The 23,064-nt window shown below is 44.3% G+C and overlaps 1 protein-coding gene across 3 annotated transcripts in view; it reads right to left on the bottom strand.

Moving 5' to 3' along the window:
- Positions 1-17,864, bottom strand: part of Rxrg (retinoid X receptor gamma) — a 43,416-nt gene extending 25,552 nt beyond the window's left edge. Inside the window, exons 1-2 of one of the 3 annotated variants that reach the window (XM_048356754.1) lie at positions 17,714-17,864; positions 4,178-4,425 (exon numbers count right to left, since the gene is read on the bottom strand). In XM_048356754.1, the coding sequence (XP_048212711.1) occupies positions 4,178-4,425; positions 17,714-17,762 (297 nt within the window). In that variant the 5' untranslated portion in view covers positions 17,763-17,864. Of the gene's footprint in view, positions 1-921; positions 1,124-4,177; positions 4,426-17,713 lie in introns of those variants that run through there. The other 2 variants (XM_048356753.1, XM_048356755.1) reach the window with 2 other exon arrangements.
- Between the last annotated feature and the right edge of the window lie 5,200 nt (positions 17,865-23,064).

Raw genomic sequence — 23,064 nt, 5'->3', positions numbered from 1 at the left:
CTTCCAAATATGCTTTCACTTGAAAACAAGACTATGGCTTAATGTTTTAACTACCAAATTACATAGCCAATTTTTATTAAAGTATTTACTATAAAAATGCAAACATATGCAGAGAATAATAACTCAGCTGTAAATAAATATGTAAGCAGAAATCAGCAGGGACAGGTTGGGCTGTAGGAACCAGGAGGTCAGAGTTCAGACAGTGAGGATCAGGAAAGGAGATTCCAAAGATGTATAGAGTCTTTTCAGAATCCAGCTAACAAATATCACATGACAAATATAATGCATAACACACACACACACACACACACACACACACACACACAACTGTAGCCTACATCATTTTATTGGAAAGGTACATAAATATCTGAAGTATTTGAAACATACCCCACTTAGATGCTCCCCAAGGTAAGAACTGAATCATATAAATTTTTGTATCTCTAGTGACTAGCACTGGGCCAAGGCCAATGAATACTTGGTGAAGTAAAATTCTCTACAACCTTTCAGTAATACTGTATACCTGAACCGGTGATCCTTTAGGTGGATAGTGCTTATCACTTGGGAATAACAATAATAACAGTATGACCACTTCACTGCCTTGTACACCTTAACAAGAGCCTTTTCAGGTCCACACTTCCCTTGACAGTCATAAAGATTCCTACAGGGTCATGAGGACAAGTATTTGTAACCCAATAGAGAAAAGGAAAGTCCAACAGAAACCAAACAAATGTGGCTTGCAGAAGGTCACACGGTCCCTGCCTGCACAGTGTCATTCAGTTTTCTTCCCTCCTCAAGATCAAAAACCCAACAAGGGCAGAGAAAGAAACTCAAAGGGAGAAATGACAGGGAACCGAGTGGGAGACCCTGCTTGCTGCCCCACACCAGGCACTCCCTCTTCCTCACACCACAAATCGGACTCACCAGGTCATGAAAGGGAGCTTCTCTCTTGAGGCCCTCTTGAAGGTGGAAGGGGGCAGGGACAGCAGAATGTATAGGAATAATCTGTTCCAAAAAGTCAGAGTTCAAGTCCCGGAGACAAATACCAAGTCCTTCTGTCCTGTGGCATCTGGTTAGTTGGGAAAAATCTGCTGCCCTATGGTTCCGGAGCTGAAGCCCGGAACACTCTTCAGTGTCCGAGACTGCTTCACCAGCACTTGGCAAGCTTAATATAGCTCCCAAAAGCCAAACTTGGCCTTGGCCTCTGCACACAGCCCAGTTGGCCAAGACCAAAGCTTTCAGCTGCCCTTTCAACCCCGATCCCTCTGTACAGACATACGGTCCAGGAATAGCGGCCCTGCCACTCACACGGCTGTGGAGATGGATTTACTGGCCAGGTTTGGCTCAATCTGACTTCAGTGTGGTTGCTAAAAGCAGCCCACAGGGAAGACGGCTGCTTACAACCAACCATGGGCACTGCCACTCTCTCTCACCTCACCCTGGTTCCTTTCTCCAGAGACATAATGACTGTTACCTGACTTGATTATTCTCTAGGTTCTTGTTCATCTTGACTGCTAGGATGTAATTGGCACCTTTATTCAGTGTGTATCCTCCAAATCTAGGGCAATGTCAAGTAGCATATATACATAGTAGGTCCTCACAAGTGGTCATTTAAATGACAAAGTCTTGCCCTTTGCAAGACTGCACTTTTTCCCTACAACTGCAATTCATCTTTATGGTTTTGACTCCTTGCTGGAATCTTTCCACAGCAAAGAAAGTGAATGAGCAAAACTGTGCAGAGTCTAAAAGATGAGGCATTGCCAGCTCTGCCAATCTCCCTGGGTGAGAATGGCATAAAATATATGTATTCCACCCCTGCCTGTCCCCAAGCCTCTGCACAGACTCACACTGATGAGGTTGGTTCATATGTCCCCTTCTGCTGCCCTTAGGTTTTGCTGCTGCATCTACAGCAGCACATACCCTACCACATTATGAGTTCTGTGCACAATGTGCAGGAACCTGCACCAGGTTCCTGGGAGACAGGGAAGTTATTTGGAAAAACTGTCTCATGTGGATTCAGAGACCAACAAGCCCCAAGATCTGTAGTGTAAGTTAGCAAACTGAAGACCCAAATATTCTGGTACCCCTGAAGGCCAGCAGGATCAAGATCCAGGAGAAGTCAATGTTCCACCTCAACTCCAAAGGCAGAAACACAAACAACAACAATAACAACAAAAACCCATGACCTCCCAGGTGGTAGGCCATAGGCAAGAGAGTTCTTCCTTATTTGGGGTGGGGGACTTGTTCTATTCTAGCCTTCAGGTGACTGAATGATGTCTACTCACATTGAGATAGGCACTACCTATTTAAATCTCAATCCTATCCCAAAACATCATCATAGAAGCATCCAGAATAGCAGGGCTCTGGTGGCTCACACCTGTAATCCTAGTTACTCAGGAGGCTGAGATCTGAGGATCATGTTTCAAAGCCAGCTGAGGCAGGAAAGTCCCCATGAGACTCTTATCTCCTATTAACTACCAAAAAACCAGAAGAGGAGCTGTGGCTCAAAGTGGTAGAGCACTGGAGGAGGGAAATGGGGAGGCGGAGGGGGAGAATGAGGGAGGAGGTAACAAGTTGGTTAAGAAATGTATGCACTGCCTTATGTATGAAACTGTAACCCCTTTTTACATCACTTTAACAATAAAGAAATGAAAAAAATTAAAAATTTTTAAAAAGTGGTAGAGCACTAACCTTGAGCACAAAGAGGCTCAGGAATAGCACCCAGGCCCTGAGGTCAAGCCCCACAATTGACAAAAACAGAGAGAGAGAGAGAGAGAGAGAGAGAGAGAGAGAGAGAGAGAGAGAGAGAGAGAGAGAAGAAGAAGAAGAAGAAGAAGAAGAAGAAGAAGAAGAAGAAGAAGAAGAAGAAGAAGAAGAAGGAGAAGAAGAAGAGGAAGAAGAAGAAGAAGAAGAAAGAATAATGCTTATCCAAATATCTGGGCACCCTATAACCCAAACAAGTTGACCATCATAAAGACTACAATTCTGCCCCTAAGCAGGCTATTAGTTTGAGCAATGTAGATTGGTTGTTAAACAGGAAGAGAATAAGGTATTATAGAAGATGGGATTATTGTTCCAAATTATTCACTCCTGATACCAAATGTGCTTTGTGCTGGGTCTTTGTGTTGTATCCCACAGGAGCAGACACAACCTATTTCTCTACCTGCCTCCATCACTGTTGCAACTGACTACCCAGTTTTTTTCAGTCATGGTGGAGGCAGAAGCTACACTGTGCTATCTGAATTTGGTTTGATCTTTTTCCCTCATATAAGAGACCATGAGAAAAGCAAACTCCAGTAGCCACTCGCTGCTCTTTTAGCCTGGGATGTGACAAATAGATTCACAATAGCCTGATACTGAGAGTAGCTCACTCAGCATCTGAAGCACAGCCATCTTTGCCCATCGCAGACTTGTGAGTGGGAAGGTAAACATTTGTATTCTAATGCAAAAATGAATGTTGGTTTTTGGAGACATCAGTGAGTTGGGGATTTTTTTTTAATGCATCCTTATTGTAGCAGTAGCCAACCACTCCAAGGAGGGGAAAAAGGGTGATTTCAGTGTGCCATTGCTGGAGGAAAGACATGGTGTTCTGATGTCTTATAGCACACAAAGCGGCAATCCAAGTCTACTGTGTACACACAGCAGAAGGCACTCAGGATTATGGTAAAGTCCCCCTTGAGGTACCATGGTCTCAAGCCAATACGCATGTATTCTGATTTGTCTTATGCTAGGTTTATCTATGTGCCATGTCTGTCTGTTCCCAGTCAATAGCTCTTGGAAAGCAAAGACAACATCCTGATCATTTCTGTATCCCCTTAACAAAAGCACAAGATACTCCGTTGCTTTGGTACACATTAGGAATCAGGAGAATAAAAAGAGTCAACTTGATGACACCAACACCCCTGAGAGACATCGAAATCACAGCCGGAGCTACAGCATTCAGCCCACCAGGGAGTCTTCTTTTGGCTAAAGTCTCCTGGGCCACAAGTCATTGCCAGTTCCCCAGGACTTCTCAGCCAAAAGCACACACAGCACAGTGAGGCCATTAGAGGGCACATGGCAGACATCCTGTCTCCTGCAGTCCTACAGCAAGCACGTGCCAAGTGTTATGTCTGCCCCCGAAGCAATCTGGGGGAAACCACTGAAGATGGTAGAACCATTGAAGAAAAAGGACACCTACCTGAGAGCTGGGTGGGGCGACCAAATTGATTCCTGGTGAGGCTGCCAGTGCTCCTGAGGGTGGGCCCATGGCTGAAGTGATGACTCGGTATGGAGAGCCCAGGGCATTGAGGGGAGTTCCTACCGCACTCAGAGTCCGTGGGGCACTTACTGGGGTGTCTGTGTAGCTGGGGTGGCCATCCATTGGCTTTCCTGTGGACAAGGCTGCTGATGGACTCATGGACGTGGAACCAGTGTGGCCCGGTGTGCCTGTAAGGAGAAGAGCACAGGTGATAACAGGAGAGCACAAAGGGGGTGCTGTGGGAACAGAGGCCCAGCCCAACTTGACTTTCATTTCTGGTATCTTTTCCTTCCCTTTGGGCTACACCTGCACATTTGTGAACCTCAGGTGTGCACAGCTAACTCATGCTGGCAACATGCTAGTGAAGGCAGGCAAAGGACAAGTAGGAGAGCAGGCCTAGCCTAGAACACAAGTCATAGTTCAAAGCCAACCTAGGCAAAAAGGAACTGGAGAGACTCCATCTCAATCAATGGTAATGTGTATTTGTCAGCCCCAGCAAGGTAAAACTAGGAGGATGGCAGCCCAAGATGGCCTGGGCATAAAGCAATACTGTACCTTAAAAATAACCAACACAGAAAGGGGCTGGGAAGTGTGGGTCAGATGGTAGAGCATGTGCCTAGCAAGCATAGGACCCTGAGTTCAATCCTCAGTACCACTAAAGAAGGAGAAGGAGGAGGAGGAGGAGGAGGAGGAGGAGGAGGAGGAGGAGGAGGAGGAGGAGGAGGAGGAGGAGGAGGAGGAGGAGGAGGAGGAAGAGGAGGAGGAGAAGAGGAGGAGGAGGAGGAAGGAGGAGGAAGGAGGAGGAGGAGGAGGAGGAGGAGGAGGAGGAGGAGGAGGAGGAGGAGAAGAAGAAGAAGAAGAAGAAGAAGAAGAAGAAGAAGAAGAAGAAGAAGAAGAAGAAGAAGAAGAAGAAGAAATGCATATATGTGCGTGTTCCTACATGAAAAAGAGAATATGTAAGTGAACAAGAAGAAGAAGAGAGAAGAGAGTGGGAAAGAAAGAGATAGATACTTATTGAGAAACAGGAAAGACAAGCTTGGGTACTGAGAAGTAGAGAATTTTTACCAAGGTAAGGAAGTTGCTTAGCAACCTCATCCTCAGCCAGTGAAAGTAAAATGTCAAACCTGCTGTCTTTCTGACTGGCCAGACAAGGGAGCAAATGCTTGGCGTGTCCACCCCTTTGCTGCTGTGCCAGGGTATCCTCCCATTAGCAACCTTCTTCAGAGAGAAATGGAAACTTGGAATGAATCATTGATGATGGCTAATGCTCACCCATGGGAAAGCAGTCACATACAAAGCCTTGCTACTTCTCAGAGCAGAACTCACTATTTGAAGTTAGGGAGAGTGTCATGGGGTCCTGTCCCACTCTGGTCTCCCATACAGTGGGAACAATTCTCACGGAAGTCTGGCTTCTTCTCTTGAACAGAAAGATATGGTGCCTCCACCTCACAACTGCAGAATTTTCAGACACCTGGCTTGTTCTTTGTCTAAGGAACACTTACACATTCTTTCTCTGCTTGGCTGTTAATTCAGACAGGCTCCTGAGCAAGGTCAGCAGGAGACTGGCATCCGAAGGTCTTTAATTGACACTTTCCTGTCATCCCTTCTGCTGAGTAACAACAATAAGAGCTAATATTATTGAGCAATTGCCACAAGCCAGACAGAGTTGTCAACACTTTACATATAGAGTTCATCAGCACCACTTGGTGGCTAGCACTCATTGTTCCTCCTCTGCGGATGCAAAACTTGGGAGACAAAAACACTGAATACCTTGTCCTAGAGAACATGGCATTTGATTCCAGGGCAAAAACAGCAGATCTGGAGTTTAATCCCAGCCCCTCCATAACCTATACTGTGTGACTAACTTCTAGCACTTTCCCACAATAGTCTGACCTGCCCTTTCCCAATCAGATGCTTGGCTTCTCCCTGGATTCTGACCTGAGCCTATGTAACAGCCCTCTCCCTTCTGACTCCTGTTCCCTTCAATAGAACCTGGATCCACAACCCCTGGCTCTTACACACACACAGCCTATCCTATTCTGGGGTTTGCTAAGACACATTACTTACACTTGAACTGTCATTGACATTGTCCAAAATGCTTTTACATCAACCTTTGGGAAGATATTGGATGGGAAGGTATTTTATACCCATTTGGTTGGTACAGAGTTCTACATTTTAACAGATGTACAAAACAAAGTATAAGTCATGAGATTGCCAGTGAGTGGGGACCCAAAATAGCAACAGTGTGTTTGGGTGGGAAGTCTCAGCTGCCAAAGCCCTCTCCAGCTTTCTCAATGGAGAAGAAAGGAACTTGTCTGGTGCGGACAGTGTGTAGAAAACAAGCCTTTGGGGCTGGGAATATGGCCTAGTGGCAAGAGTGCTTGCCTTGTATACATGAAGCCCTGGGTTTGATTCCCCAGCACCACATATATAGAAAACAGCCAGAACTGGCACTCAAGTGACAGAGTGCTAGCCTTGAGCAAAAAAAAAAAAAAGAAGAAGCCAGGGACAGTGCTCAGGCCCTGAGTCCAAGCCCAGGACTGGAAAAACAACAACAACAAACCCAAGCCTTTATTCCTGGAGACTCCACCTGTGGCCTGGGGTGGGAATGAGGAAGAAAGGATTCTTTAGTGGCTTGAGGGCAGCTCAGCTCAGACTATCAGAACCAGCCTCACATCCTTTCCCAGGTGATGACTGGGCAGTTTACCCAAGAAGCCTGGCTGGCATTCGAATAGAGCAAAGGCTGTGTGACTTCTGGGTTTGAAGGAGAGAAAAAGAAGACAATTACTTTTCATCTTTTTCCCTCTCCTTCATTCTCCTCCCCACCCTCATTCTTCCTATCTACCCCCTTCCCTGAAAATCTGTGATGATGGAAGTAGGGAAAAGCAGGGAAGATTGATAATCAACCTCATTATCACCAGCATTATATATAATTATAGCAAAACCTCCCTCCTCTGGATCAATTGAGAGAAAAATCAGTCTAAATTTGTGACAAGTTGGCAGATTACTTTTAAATTACAATTTTATTACTTCTAAGTCACACACGTGAATAGTTTGTGTTTCAAGTACCACAAGCTAATGGTTACTAAGTGGGGATTTTATAAAACCTACTTTAAAAGACTCTTTTATAATTAACACCCGGTTAATATGCTAATGATGCTCCTACTATGCTCTTTAAACTGCATGACAACAGATGGATCTTAAATGGGTTCCTACCATTGTATTTGCCTAAAAAAAAAAAAATCTTCTTTTCTTTATTATTTTTATGTGAATGAGCAACTACAAATTAGTTTACGTATACCATAACCAATGTAATCACCACTGCAAATTAATTGTGTCATAAATTAGTAAGGCTACATTGTTTTCTGTTTTGAAACTAGAATTCTAGGACATCTTATTTTATAGAACAGGGATGATCTCAGAGGTGGAAAGATTTTCCAAAGGCCACACAGAGAAAAATCATCAAGTCTGCTGGCTTCAGGGTTCAAATTTATTCTATCTCCTCCCTAAAGCCTAATGTTTAGAAAATTCTTCATAATACATACTATTATTCCCATAGCAACTACTAATGCTATCCATCAAACTGTTTTGGGGGGGTTCTGATAACATGCAGGACCCCATGTTAACCTCTGCAGGAAAGCTGATCCTCCTGAAGCCCTGTAAAATTCAGTAGTGGGCAAGATGGGAATTGTCCCAATTAGCTGATTAGGAAACTGAGGTTCAGGAGGACTCAGTGGCTCTTCCAAAAAAGCTTGCTGCTGGGCACTGGTGGCTCACACCTGTGATCCTAGCTACTCAGGTGGCTGAAACCTGGAGATCAAAGTTGAAAGCCAGCCAGGGCAGGAAAGTCCTTGAGTCTCTTATCCCCCATTAACCACCAAAAAGCTAGAAGTAAAGCTGTAGCTTAAGTGGTAGAATGTCAGTGTTTATGCTGTAAATTCAAGCCCTGGTACTGGCATCAAAAAATAAATAAATAAAAGAGCTTGATTGATGGAAGGGGTGAGTGGCATGGCCAAGGTGTATTATACACATATATTAGCATGTTGAATTGAAACCTCTTCATACACTATTCAATTATAATATCTTTTTTGTCGATCCTGGGGCTAGGGCCTGGGCATGTCCCTAAGCCTCTTTGTGCTCAAGGTTAGTGCTCTACCACTTGAGTCACAGCACCACTTCTGCCTTTTTCTGAGTAGTTTATTGGAGATAAAAGTCTTACTGACTTTTCTTCCCAGGCTGGTTTCAAACCATGATACACAGATCTCAGCCTCCTGAGTAACTAGGATTATAGGTATGAATCTCTGGCACTCAATTATAATAATTTTTAAAAAGAGATTGCTATGAGTTGCCTGCAGACCTCAGATCTGTGTCGAGCCTCATATAACTCCTGTCCATCTTCCTGCATGTGATTAATGATATTTTGCTTATACACTACTGTCCCACCAAGGATCAAATTATAAGCCCTGAAGATACAGGTGGATATTACTCTATCCCTAACAAATGAGAGGGGCCAAAGGATCCTACTAGCACACACACACACACAAACACACACACACATACACACACACACACACACACACACACACACACACACACACCAACTATCCCTCAACCAGCTTCATATACAAATACCAGGTACCCACTGGCTCACCAAAACACAAGCCATTGAGTATTGGAGGCATCTGACCAGAGCTCACTGGCTCACCTCTCACTCCTGAAGTCCCTAAACATCAACTTTGTCCACACCCCAGCTCTCGAGTCCATGACCTGCATCCATTTCTCCATCTCTCTGGACATGCTCAGACTTTCCCCAATCCCTCAATGTGGAGGGACTTGTTTATAAAGATTGCAATCATCTTAAAATACAGAGAACTAGCTATATTCCCATGCAGTGTTACTGCAGGATGATACACATAACAATACTTGTTCTCAGGTTTCAAATACTGACCATTCACTTAAACTCAGCTGGAGAAAACCTTCCAGAAATAATCAATCTCCAAATATCCTGATGTTCACAGAGCATTGTAGCTAGGTTGATACCATCCTGTGGCAGGAAATGGGCTCTTCCACCGTGGTGTCCAAGCCAGGTGCTGAATGAAAGGCTGGCAGCATTTCCTGGCTGATTCAGAATATTCTTTCCCTGCTCTCACACTTCTGCTCTGTTCTCCCATACTGCTGGAACTGAGAAAACATGAGTTCTGAGCCCTGAGCCCTCTGAGAGCTGCTTTCATATGATAACGGTAAACAGTACCATGAAAATGAGGGATAAATGAGACACTGAGCCCAGTGCAGATAGTAGCTCACACCTGTAATCCTAGCTACTCAGGACGCTGAGATCTGAGACATGTAGTCTGCTAATTTGAGCAGGAAAGTTCATGAGCCCCTTATCTTCAATTAATCACTGAAAAGTCAGAAATAGAGCTGTGGCACAAGTGGTAGAGAGCACAAAAGCTCAGGGACAGCGCCCAGCTCCTGAGTTCAAGCCTCAAGACTGACCCCCCAAAAAAGATGTTCAGTAACGGAAATAAAACCTAGGCAATTAACCCTTGAGAAAACATTCCAAAATATTAAGCACTAAGCACTTTCTTGACCACACCCACCTAAGTCTTGTATTTGGTTTTTGAGATAAAAGATGACAGGCTTTTCCATTCTTAAAGTTCTGTTGTTATTTCTGAAATCCCATCAGAAATTTGAAACTGATCTTTAACCTAGATCAGCACTTCCAATCAGCACATCCAGTGCACTGTCTGATACCTTATGGACATGTATCCCCCTTCTGAAAAAGATCTACAGTAGCTGGGTGTGAGGGTACATACCTATAATTCCAGTTCCAAGGAGGCTGAGGAAGGAGGATCTGGGCTATGTAGCAAAACCCAGTCTCTAAACAACAAAATAAGTATGTAATAAAGTCCTAGTCAAATTCAATACCAGATTTTCTTTCTGGATTAAAAAAAAAAGGAACAAATTTTTATTGTATGTTTAGTTTTCTAGGATTTTAAAACTTAATCCTGGATGGGGATATAGCCTAGTGGCAAGAGTGCCTGCCTCGGATACACGAGGCCCTAGGTTCGATTCCCCAGCACCACATATGCAGAAAACGGCCAGAAGCGGCGCTGTGGCTCAAGTGGCAGAGTGCTAGCCTTGAGCAAAAATAAGCCAGGGACAGTGCTCAGGCCCTGAGTCCAAGGCCCAGGACTGGCCAAAAAAAAAAACAAAACAAAACAAAACTTAATCCTTACATTGGAGGTCATCCCACACTTATGCAGTCAGTGCAGTGAAGGTATTTTCTCAAAGTTAGGGGGGTCAGAGGGAAGACTCAGTTGGCTAAGACTCCATGGCTTCTCTTCCTGGCCTCTCAGGTAGATCGAAGGGGACAGGGAGAATACAGGGTGCAGACAAAAGGACATCAACAGTGATAGAGGGGGTGAGATTAAAAACATACTATACACAAGCCCCCCATAATTCAAGTAAGCTAATTAAAATGAAAAAAAAATAGAAATGAGTTTTAGGTTAGATCTGAGACAAGTGGAAAATGCATGTCATGCCTAATGTGATGGGGTTGCAGTCAGCATGAATGTTGAATATTATCTCCAGGCTATATATACAAGGTGGATAGTGAACATGAATAAAATTTGTGTTTGACTTGGAAAATAAATGCCCACAAACATCAGTAAGTACTGGGCCAACCTCTTGTGCTTTCTCAAGTGTCTTAACTTGCAACTGAGTGCTTGGACTGCATGAGTCACATTATCCTCTGTCCAGCTGTGCACACTCAGCTGTACACCAGGGAGTATTGTAGATCCAAAGTGCTGGGATGGCTGCTAAGGGAAGAGCAATCCACCATGGTAATAACATTCTGCACAATGGTGCCCTAGGGTCCCAGGGACTATTTGCAACACAGCCATAACCCTACATTTTGGTTTCTGTGTTGCTCCTGGCTGCTTCCTCATATAACAGCTGTCCCAGAGACTGTGTAGCCTGAAAAGATGAAAATGTCCCTTTAGAGAAAAAAAAAATGCCAACCCCTACCCAAGATTGGAAAATCCTAAACTGGGTGCTATCGGCTCAAATTTGTAATGGTAGCTAGTCAGAAGGCTGAGATCTGAGGATTGAGGTTTGAAGCCAGAATGAGCAGGAAAAGCCATGAGACTCTTATCTCCAATTGACTACCCTAAAAGCCAGAAGTAGAGCTGTGGCTCAAGTGGTAGAGTGCCAGCCTTGAGTGAAAAAAACTAAGGGACAGTGCCCAAGCCCTGAGTTTAAGCACCAGTACTGATATTAGGAAAGAAAAAAAGAAGGGAAGGGAAGGGAAGGGAAGGGAAAGGAAAGAAGGAAGGAAAATGGGCTCCACATGTTAGAATAAACAACACTCCACCTGGAAAAAAATATTTATCTTTTTTTTAGTCCCATGACTTCCCTGGTTATTTTATTCATTTGCTGCAGTTAGGTACCTTCAAATGAAAAAGGGCCATGGCCATGAATAGATTGTGAAGAACATAAGGAGAGAATTTACTATCTTCACTGCTGTTACACCCAGTCTGGCCATTTGGGGCTAACTCACACTTCCTCTACCTCTGAGAATGGCAAGCTCATTGGCCCTGGCAAATGACTGCTCAGAATGGATCCTGGCTCTGCTCTGTCTCAGCCACATGATCTGGTGTACTTTAGTCAACCTTTCTGTGGCTTTGCTCTTCTGTCAGGAGATGGAAATAATGATGATAACACCAGCATCTCCCAGCATCCTTGAGAATATTAAATGAGATAATGCATGTAATATCCTGGGGAAAATGTTTGGAACACAGTAGATACCTAGAAAGTATTAACTACTTCAGCTATTCAAGAGACCAATATTGGGTTGATCATAGTTAGAGGTCACCTTAATGAACAAGACAAGACAAGTATAGTAGTGTACACTGTAATCCCAGCTATAGTAGGAAGTGTAGCTAAGTGGATCAAGGTCTGAGGCTATCCCTGAGCAAAATCAAGAGACCTCAGGTGAAAAATAACTAAAACAAAAAGGGGTTGGTAGAGCTCCTGCCTAGAAAGCACAAAGTTATGAGTTAAAACCCTAGTAATGTCATAACAGGTAAGTAAGCAAGCAAGCAAGTGGATGGATGGATGGATGGATGGATGGATGGATGGATGGATGGATGGGTGGATGATGGATGGATGGATGTTCACTACCATTTTCCTTCTTTTGTGAGGAATACTGGGCCAGGACTGAGTCAATCTCATGAGAGCCATCCCAAATCCAGGTATTCTGGAAAACAAATTTCTTCCATTCCCAGGGCCTCTAAATCTTTTACATCTATTACAGAGGACAGAAAAATTAAAAAACAGATGCCTAAGGCTAGTGGCTCAGCTGTCTCTAGACCCCAAAACTACATAATGAGAGGAGGTAAAAGGAAGAACCTTTAAATTAATCTTCGCACAATTTCTTCTCTCTGTTGCTCTTCAGTTTTCTATCTCTTGGTGAGATTGTAAATGTTTCAGAAAATAGTTTCTATTAAATATGTTCCTTCCTACATCTCATAAACAGTTATTCCTTCCTACATTAACCTAACCACTTACGCCCATGGTAGGCTCCAATTAGCCACCCACACATCTGCAGAAAGGAAATATGCTCTGTCAGAGCCACGCATGTGAGCATATGCATGCAGCCATCAACCCAAGCTCACTGTGGCTACTCAAATGGAAAGGGGTGGGTTCCACACCAATGCAGTCAGCTGGGCAGGTTTCTTGCAAGCCAGTAAGTTCCTGTGAAGTTACTAATTCATTCTACAGAGGTCTCTGATACTCCCAGTAACTCCAAAACCATCCTGGAATTAATTCTTCACTGGCCAGGCTGCTGCATCTGTAGCCATCTATCACTGCAGAGGCTGACTTTCCAAAGCTTGACTGGGGCTCCTGACCCCTCCCACCCCAGTATGCTGTGGGCCCTAGTCTTACAGAGCACATGTGTTCCCTACAAAAGCCATAAGAGGCAAATTACCAGGACACAGTGCTGGAGCCAGGCTACCTGAGTTCAAGACCTTGGCTATGCCTTTTCTAGCTGTGGGACTTTCCTAGAGTTTTTGGTTGTTCGTTTTGCTTTGTTTTGATTTGTGCTAGTCCTGGGGCTTGAACCCTGGACCTAGACTCTGTCCTTGAGGGTTTTTTACTCAAGGCTAGCACTCTATTATTTGACCCACAGCTTCATGTATGGCTTTTTGGTGACTAATTGGAGATGAGAGTCTATGAACTTTCCTTCCTGGGTTGGCTTTGCACCATAATCCTCAGATCTCAGGCTCTTGAGTAGCTAGAATTACAGGTGTGAGCCACCAGCATCCAGCTGAAATAAAGGACATCTTTCAACATCTTCATCTCCTCTTTCCTAAGAGGAGCCTGACAGTAAAGGAAGGAAATTGTACCAACCCCTGGTTGTGCTGAGGACTAAATGAGTTGATGCTGATAGAGCTAAAGAATGAAATGGGGGCTGGGGATATAGCCTAGCGGCAAGAGTGCCTGCCTCGGATACACGAGGCCCTAGGTTCGATTTCCCAGCACCACATATACAGAAAACGGCCAGAAGCGGCGCTGTGGCTCAAGTGGCAGAGTGCTAGCCTTGAGCGGGAAGAAGCCAGGGACAGTGCTCAGGCCCTGAGTCCAAGGCCCAGGACTGGCCAAAAAAAAAAAAGAATGAAATGGGAGCTGCCTCATCTCTTCTGTCCTGGAAAATGGGATGTGTACAGAATAATTACTGCACCACATGAGGGCCGTGTCTTCTATCTTCTGAGATGCAGCAACGTCTCATTACAGGACAACAGACCTCTTTCCGAGCAGCTAGCAAACTCAGGATTTGGCTGATCAGAAGAGAAGAATCCTTTGGACATTGAAGGGCAATTGCCCCAAGTTGGGAGAGTAGCTGCCTTTGTGGGGCCACTGCCGTCCTGGTAGCCACCACTCTTGGCTCAGTCTCTGGTTCACTGACCCAATAATGCTCTGACAGGCTGGAGAACACAACCCAGACTCAAACCCTAAGAGGTACTTCCCAAGGGTGATGCTGTTTCCCAAGAATTCCCACACACATCACAGTAGTCTCCACAGCTCTGTTTGCTCATCTGTGAAGAGCAAGGGTTGCCCATCAGATGGCATGGGAAGGGCAGTGCCACTTTCTGCATGGGAGCAAAGGCATCAGAGACTGCAGATGATGGCTACCCTAATCCTCAGGTACCAGTCCAGATACGGGGCTCTTGGTCCCTTCCAGATCTCCTGCATTGTATTTAAGACCTCACTAAGGAAGGAGCAGCATCCTTCAGTTTAGCGTTCAGGCCTCCTCTTTTTTTTTTTTTTTTTTTTTTTTTGGCCAGTCCTGGGGCTTGGACTCAGGGCCTGAGCACTGTCCCTGGCTTCCTTTTTGCTCAAGGCTAGGAGCTGGGGATATGGCCTAGTGGCAAGAATGCTTGCCTCATATACATGAGGCCCTGGGTTCAATTCCCCAGCACCACATATACAGAAAACATCCAGAAGTGGTGCTGTGGCTCAAGTGGCAGAGTGCTAGCCTTGAGCAAAAATAAGCCAGGGACAGTGCTCAGGCCCTGAGTCCAAGCCCAGGACTGGCCAAAAAAAAAAAAAAAAAAAAAAAACTCCCAAACTCCTTTTTGCTCAAGGCTAGCACTCTGCCACTTGAGCCACAGCACCTCTTCTGGCCGTTTTCTAGATATGTGGTGCTGGAGAATCGAACCCAGGGCTTCATGTATATGAGGCAAGCTCTCTTGCCACTAGGCCATATTCCCAGCCCCAGGCCTCCTCTTAAGTGGTGCAAACAACAGAGGAATACCAAGAGAATCAAATAAAGTTATTGGCCTTCCCCAGGAATGACAAAGAGAAGTAGCTTTAGAAGGCAGATAACACCCTCCACGACCCTCTCCCCTCCATGCAACACTGCACTGCTTTCTTCTATTTGAAACCAATTGTCTTTTCTTCTATTTGAAACCTAATCTTACTATATCCTAGCACCTCCACAATTAAGAAAATCTATGCCAACAAAGCATGTGGTTCTTTGTGGATTCAGTTGTATCTTTTCCCAGATTCCTGTTTCCTTGTTCTTCAGTAAAGTCTGATTTTAAAATTAATATGCAGGTTAATATCTGAGAAAAGTAGAGGGGATGAAAATATCAGCTTGGGTACCAAATGTATGGACTACAGTACAGCAGCTGCCTTAGCACATGCTAGCTCATTTATTTCCCATGACAAAACTGTAAGGATGAGATTATGTACCCCATTTTAGAGGTGAAGATGCTAAGGCCCAGAAAAGTTCAGTAGTATGTTCAGAAGTTCAGGTGGCTAAGGCCACACTGCTAGGAAATCAAATTGAGATTCTCTCTCTCTCTCTCTCTCTCTCTCTCTCTCTCTCTCTCTCTCTCTCTTTCTCTTTCTCTCTTTCTCTCTCTCCCCTCTGTCTCTGCCTCTCTTCCTTTCTCCCTCCCTCCCTCTCTTTCTTTTCAAGATATCAGATGAAAGCAATACTATTACAACTTTGAGTATTACAAACACTCTGCAACCTTGGAAGAGATAAAAGCTCAGTTTGACCATCTATAAAGTGGAAGGTCTGTGATGTTTCCCTGAGATGCTAATATTTCAAAGATTCAACTAAGGGGCTGGGGATATAGCCTAGTGGCAAGAGTGCCTGCCTCGGATACACGAGGCCCTAGGTTCGATTCCCCAGCACCACATATACAGAAAACGGCCAGAAGCGGTGCTGTGGCTCAAGTGGCAGAGTGCTAGCCTTGAGCGGGAAGAAGCCAGGGACAGTGCTCAGGCCCTGAGTCCAAGGCCCAGGACTGGCCAAAAAAAAAAAAATTAAAAAAAAAAAAAAAGATTCAACTAAGCAGCCCCCACAGACTTTTAGACTAGACTTCCTTTTTCCAATCTTTAGCTCTTTCCCTAAATGTTTCTATCTGCAATCCTTTAATTCACCTCAATTTTCTTTGAGAGTTTCTTTAGCTTTATGAAAACCAGAATCTCAGAGACCTTTGAGAGTCTTAAGAATCTGTGTGAGAATGAGCATGCTCCTAAGAACAGTCCTCAGCTAGAACAGAACTGAGATGGGAGCCAAGAGAGCACAACTCTAAACTGGAGGCCCCATGTCCAGGTTCACACTGGCCAGCACTCTCCCTTCATCATCAGACGGGCCCAAGTAGCCTGAGCATTAGCTTGGGAGTGTTCCCAAGTCCTTTCATTTCACCCTGGGTACAAGAAGAAGCCTCCCAGCCCTCCAGAATTACACACAGGACACAGCACTGTGTGTAAACGGTTCCCAGTCCAAGCTGAAAAGACTGTATCATTCACATTTGCACTTCTGGTGCTTCATGCCAGACATGACCATACAGACATTCAATGCACCCTCCAGGGAATAAGCCAGCTCCCTGGCCCCCTAGGACTGTGTCTACACTGCAGGACTCCACCAAGCCCCAGAGTGTTCTGTCTAGCAAAACAGACAAACCTTATCCCCAAGCCTTCAGCTGGATTAGCTATCTGTCCACAGAGGGGGTCAGGAGAGCAGGAACTTTGAAGTTCCCAAGACCTTAGGGAAAATATGTTTCATCCTGTCTATCAGAATCCATAGGGTTTCCCTCTTTGGCTCCCAAGATATGAGCAAACAAGAGGCCAGCTGGTCAGCTGTTGGGTCCATTTACTCAAAGCTCCAGATGTGCCTGGGCATGAAAGCATCCTATGGACACAGCATCCAGAAGCTTCTGTGATGAGTACCCATAGTGCTGCCCTGCCTGGCTCAGAGACTTACTTAGCCCTTCCGTTTGTGGGTTCCCACTCCTAAGAGCCCAGACCCTCTTTCCCCACCCCTCCCCCTGCAAGCCCAGATGGTGACACCCCCCCCCCCAGTGGAAATGATGGAAGCCCCTTGTACTGGAATTCCAGGACAGCAGCTGTGGAGAAGAGAAGAGGCTATTAGCGAATCAAAAGGAAAGAAAACAGGAAGGAAAGCAGGGTGGCAAATTAAAGGACTATGCTTTCTTTTTGAAAAATCCTATGGTAGAAAAATGTGCTTTTCAGTCAAAACAAACTATGCTCCTTTTTACAAAGTGTTTCAGGGACCTTCATGCAAACCAAACCTTTCCCAACACTTTTTGTTCCCCCTTGCTACAAATGAGATAATAGGGACATCTTAGGAATTTCCCTTCCACACTTCCACTTTTCACACGGACACAAACATGTGCATAAAACAATGCGCTGCACATGTTTGCTTCAGACTGGGGGCTGGAGCTGGTTGGTTTAGACATATCTTGTCAGATATGACAAGATAGGCTTGCCCACCAACCCTACTCTGGGCTATCAGGAGTGCACGTGGGAATATACCATACAGTAGCACATACATATGCACATATATACCCTCCTACTGATGAAACCCACACCCAGTGGTCCCGCTCCCTCATCCTCCCCCTGCTTCTCCCGGACAACCCCCAGCCAGATCCTTACCGCCAAAGCCCGCAGGAAACTTCATGAAGTGGGGGTAATTTCCATACATGTTTACGCTTCAGTTCTGGCGAGTCGCACGGCCTCTCCCGGCTCCTAGGCACCGTCCAGCCTTCTTCAACTTGGGCTAACAAGAGTGGTCATTGCCTGCATGCAGCCCTGGGAGCAGAGGCTGGGCCGGCCCTCTGGGATTAGTCAGGAATCTGCCTCTGGATCGGGGAGTCCTCATAGTGTGTGGAGAGGCTGTGGCGGGCGGTGGCAGCTGGTGCCTGTCAGTAATCACGCATAATGCTACCTCCACCGCGCTACTGCTGTTACTGCGGCTGGCTGCCGCCTGAGATCCTGTTGCTACTTTATTAACTCCGGGTTGGGCTGCGGCGGCGGCGGCGGAGTGTGCGACTCTTCCAGCCTCCTCCCTCCCCCACGGGTCCCCAGAGGTCCCCACCCGGTGCCTCGATCTATTATCTAGGAACCGATCGATGTGTGACAGCCCTAGTAGGTCAGGAGAGAGGGAGGGCAGAGGTAGCAAGGGGGTGCAAGACTCTGGAGGTGCCTTTTCTTGGACTTGCACCCACAAAAAAAATCAATGGGTATTTTTTTTATTATTATTAAAATGCGTTTTCTCACTCTGGCTCCTCACTGTCCAATGCACTTGGTATTTGATCTGTGAAAAGGGGTGGGGGTAGGGGCTGGGAGAGAACAGAGCCCTTTCACAAGCTGGGAATCAGAAAAGCGTGAGACTAGATGCCCAGCTATGAAAAACTAAAATAGAGTAGAGCTTGGTTTGGAGGGGAGGGCTCCTCCTGCTTGTGGCAGGGGGGTGGCAGGTGCATTTGTTCAAGCTCTATCAATGCATGATTTGACAAGTGCAGTCAGGAGCTAGAGTTGGCTTGTTGTGGACACTTACCAGTAGGGAGGAAGTGTTTTGACAAGGCTGGATGTTTCACTGGAGGGACACCTTTGACACGATGGCATTATTGTTATTGTGACACCTGTTCAAAAACAGGTCCTACCTGACACAAAGACTCCTTTGGGTGGAGCCAACCCACAGATGAGGTCTGAAGTCCCTTTGACATTTGGGTCTATTGTACAACTTTCCTGACGAGGTGCTGTTCAGTCTATACTTGAATACCTTCAGTAACAGGGAGCTTTCTACTATCCCATTCCATCTCTACTTAGGGAGCTCTCACCATGAAAAAGAAAAAAGTTTGTTATTGAGCTGAAACCTGTCTTATTTTTTCCCCCTACAATGTCTGTCCACAGAATCTAGGTTACTTCCCAGGAGGGACACAAGAGAAGCAAACCTGTGGGGTCTATCGCAGTGGGAACTTCCAATTCCAAGACAGGTCCGTCACGCCCTCAGTCACATTTCCCCCCAGGTATCCTGGCTCTTCTAGTCAGCGCAACATGCCACCAAGGATTCCAGTCTAGTCACAAGCCCTCCTGTTTCTAATGATGTTACTACAACTTACATAGGTACTCTCACAGTGGGGAAAGGGGCGGGGCAGACTGGCATGCAAAGCACCGGAATGGTCCAAACTTTTCCTCAAGATGTATGAGCAGGGTAATCTATGTGCTATCAGTACACACCCCAAGGCCAGTGTCATGAGGGGAGCTCTGAAGGGCTACAGTAAGCATGGCAAGCTTTCTTTTGATGTGGCACAGGACACAAAGGGCCCAGCCAGGTAAGCCAAATGAGCCCCTAAAGAAGAAAAACACCATTCAAATGCTAGAAAATCCAAAATTAAAAAAAAACTAAACTAAAAATAAGAGGCCAGAGGTAGGAATATTGTGAGGATGACAGAAGATGAGGCTGGGATGTGAACACGAACAAAAGATCAGGAAAGAAGAACAATAATTCAGGTCATCACTGTGGGGCTTTGGAGAATGGTGCAGAATCCGAGGGAGGATGCAAAACCCTGAGGAGGGGTGCAAAATCCTGGGAAATACTTGATATTTGTACAGTGTCTCTGACAAGATGCTGGTCAGCCAGTATTTGAATACATCCATAACCAGGAACTTACTGCTATCCCATCTCATCTCTAGAAACCTCTAACCATAAAAAAGTTTACTATGGAGCTGAAACATTGCATTAGCTCTGAATATTAATTCACATAGAACTAACACAATAAAAACCTTCCTTTCCTCAATATTCCCTTTTATGTGCATTCCTCATCCCATTCTCAAGCAATTGGGGCCTACATGAAGACCTGTCTATATTCTTTTTTTTAGCTAATTTATTTATTGTCAAAGTGATGTACAGAGGGGTTACAGTTTCAGATATAAGGCAGAGAGTACATTCTTATCCAACTTGTTACCTCCTCCCTCATTTTTCTCCCACCTTCCCCCTCCCCAATCCCCCCCCCATGAGTTGTTCAGTTGGTTTACACCATATAGTTTTGTAAGTATTGCTGTTGCATTGGTTCACCTTTTATCCTTTGTCTCTCCATTTTGATGCTCCCCTTCCCTTTGTCTATATTCTTTTAAAGATAAAATCCTTGGAGATTCATTCATCATGCTTGATCTTTTGGGCACATGTTACTGTTGTCTAGTGGATCTTATATTACCCCCATTTCACAACTGCTGAGAACATAAGGAACCACTTCTTTTTCTATCTTATCCAATTCTCTGGTAAAAATATTGGCCTTTCTTACATTGAGCAAAGATAACTTTTTAAACAGACCACCAGAAAATCTATTCATTAGTGCCTTTACAGTTTTCTACCATTTATAGTCCAATGGCCTGGATTATAGAGAAAGTACCAAGTCAGAAACCATCCTTGCCGGGTGCAAATACTGGGTCCATTTCTTACAGCTCGATGATATCTTTAGATTATTGGATCTTCCTGGGCTGTGGTTACTTTGCAGGATGTCTGTGAGCATTACATAAGTTGGAATATGCCAACTGCATAGCAAATGTTCAACTCATATAAACTAATTTGATGTGGTGATTATGATGATGATGGTAATAATACTGATGATAATGGCAGTGATAGTGATGATGGTTATAGAGATGACACTGATAGGAATAATGGTTTTATATTGACGATGATTGCGATGGTGACAAGGCCTTAGGCAAGTCACTTTCCTTGATTTTCTTTTCTCATTTGTCAAATGATGGAGTGGGGATAGTTGAGTGTCCATATTCTCTTTATTTTTAAAAGTGAATGCAAACCAATCCACTCCCTATTCTTTCACAGTCCATTTTCTCCACAATACCTGAGCACGTGTCTCATTGAGTTATTGCAGTTTCCTATCTTTTGCCTGTCAGAAAAGGAAATGAGCTATTCTACCTAGTATGTTGATGAACCATGCCTACAAGGGTTTTAACCCAGCAGGGAAAGATCTCACCACCATGTCTCAGCCTACTTTTGAGTTCTGTGTGAAGAAGAGAATTCTGGGACAGAAGTCACAGGACAGGCTCTATAAAGGTCTGTGGTCCATTGGCACTCTGGGGAAAGTACCCATGCTGCCTCCCTCATTGAGGTTTCTGTGATATGAGGTTGTTTGATTGGTGGTTTATTTGCTGTAGTCCAAGACAAGTAAATCAAAGTTGGCTTGAATTCCCAATCCTTCTGCCTCAGTCAGCTGAGTGTTGGAATTCTAGGTTTATGCCACCACACCTGGCTTGTTTTTGTTTTTCAGAAAATGATTGATAAGAATTGAGTATTTGCTTGTTTATACACTGCAAAAGTTCCTTAGCATTTCTTTGTTGTATGAAACAATTTGGATGAGAATGAAACAAAGAAGTGAATGCCAAAAAAAAAAGAAAAAGAAAGAAAAGCTTTCTTGGATTTCTTTCTTACTTTTCTCTGATGGTTCCTGGTCTGTTTCATATACTGTTTCCAGCTTGTGCTTTATCATTCCCACTCATTTAGCCTTCCCCATCTGCCAAAGTCTCCCCTGTCACTCAAGTTCCAGCTCAGTTCCCACCACGACCACACTTATCTACAAAGATCTCCTCCCAGCCTCAATGTTCAAAGTGTGCTCCAGTAACACTTAACACTTGTGGCTTTGTTGGACCCCCAGTGCTGTGGAGCAGAATAGCTACCATCTCTCCTTTGAATACGTCCTGCACACATAGCATGCTTGTTATCGCTTCAAAAACAGAGGTCATGTATTTTGTGGGTACCCACCATACAAGTACGAATAACTGTTTCATAAACATTTCTGCATCAGAAATGTCTGCCATGCCTTCAAATGCTTAAAATAATACAGCAAAGAACACCCAGCATCTTTTCCTTGTGATATCTTCCACACGATTTCACAACTTGTAACAAATGAAAACTTTGCCCAAACTTAAATAGACATGTGGCCTTTTCTCTCTGCAGTTTACTCATTCCGCCAAGCACCAATGTGTTCTGTCTAAAACCATTGCTGATATAACAACATTATCCCAACTGGCAAGTATTTCTAACCTAAGCCCTTCCCAGACAATGCCGCCGACGTCAGCCACTCCAGCATCTCCAGCTGTTGCTGGATTGTTATCAGGATGTCAAATAAAAGCTCACACACTCAATATCTAGAGCAGAAATTAGCTTATTAATCTATAAGAATTTTGGGTTTCCTAACGATAATTCCTGTCAAGGTGAATGATCTAGTCCTTAACGGATATATTTGGGTCTTGTTAAAGCACTTTGAGCCATAACTTTGAGAGAATTAAAAGGACATGAGTTTTCACTCCTAGGTTTGACAAGACCTCAGTCAGTAACACCGTATTTACACCCATGTCATCAAAGATATACATAGCTTTGCATCTGGTGTTGTTTGTTTTTGTTTATTTTGCTATGGTTTTTGTCAGTGTGATAAAAATAATATTTTGTAGCAAATACAAGTGAAAAATCAGAATTGTCCATTTGACAATTGTTGATAAACATTAGAGAATTTAGGAGCAATATCTCCATACTGATGCAGTGGATTAATGTTTTTATATTTTTACAGAATTTTGCCTAATACATTGAGTTGCAATGTGTTTCCTCAAAAACTAAAGACAGATTATATGACCTCACTTTTACAAATAAGGAATTTGACACTGAGGTTGTAATGTCAGAGAAGAAAAGACAGCTACCCTAATGAGTTGGATTTTGGATGTGTTCTCACAACTAGATAGCAACAAAAACTGGCATTAAATTCAGAAGAAAGAGCTAATTGAAGGATGATTAAAGTACATGGGTATACACACAGGGAAATGTTATAATAAAAGTCATTAAGAATGTAAAAGGGGAGGCTTGTAAATCTCAGATACACTGAAGGCTTAGGCAGGATGACCATAGTCCAAAGCCAACTGTGGGCAAAACACACTACTGTCAAAAAAATTATTGAAACAGAAAGGGCCTGGTGATCTGAGTTAAGTGA

Source organism: Perognathus longimembris, chromosome 11 (genome assembly GCF_023159225.1).
Source record: "Perognathus longimembris pacificus isolate PPM17 chromosome 11, ASM2315922v1, whole genome shotgun sequence".
In the NCBI taxonomy this organism is placed as follows: domain Eukaryota; kingdom Metazoa; phylum Chordata; class Mammalia; order Rodentia; family Heteromyidae; genus Perognathus; species Perognathus longimembris.
This window is presented reverse-complemented; position numbering and strand designations above follow the sequence as displayed.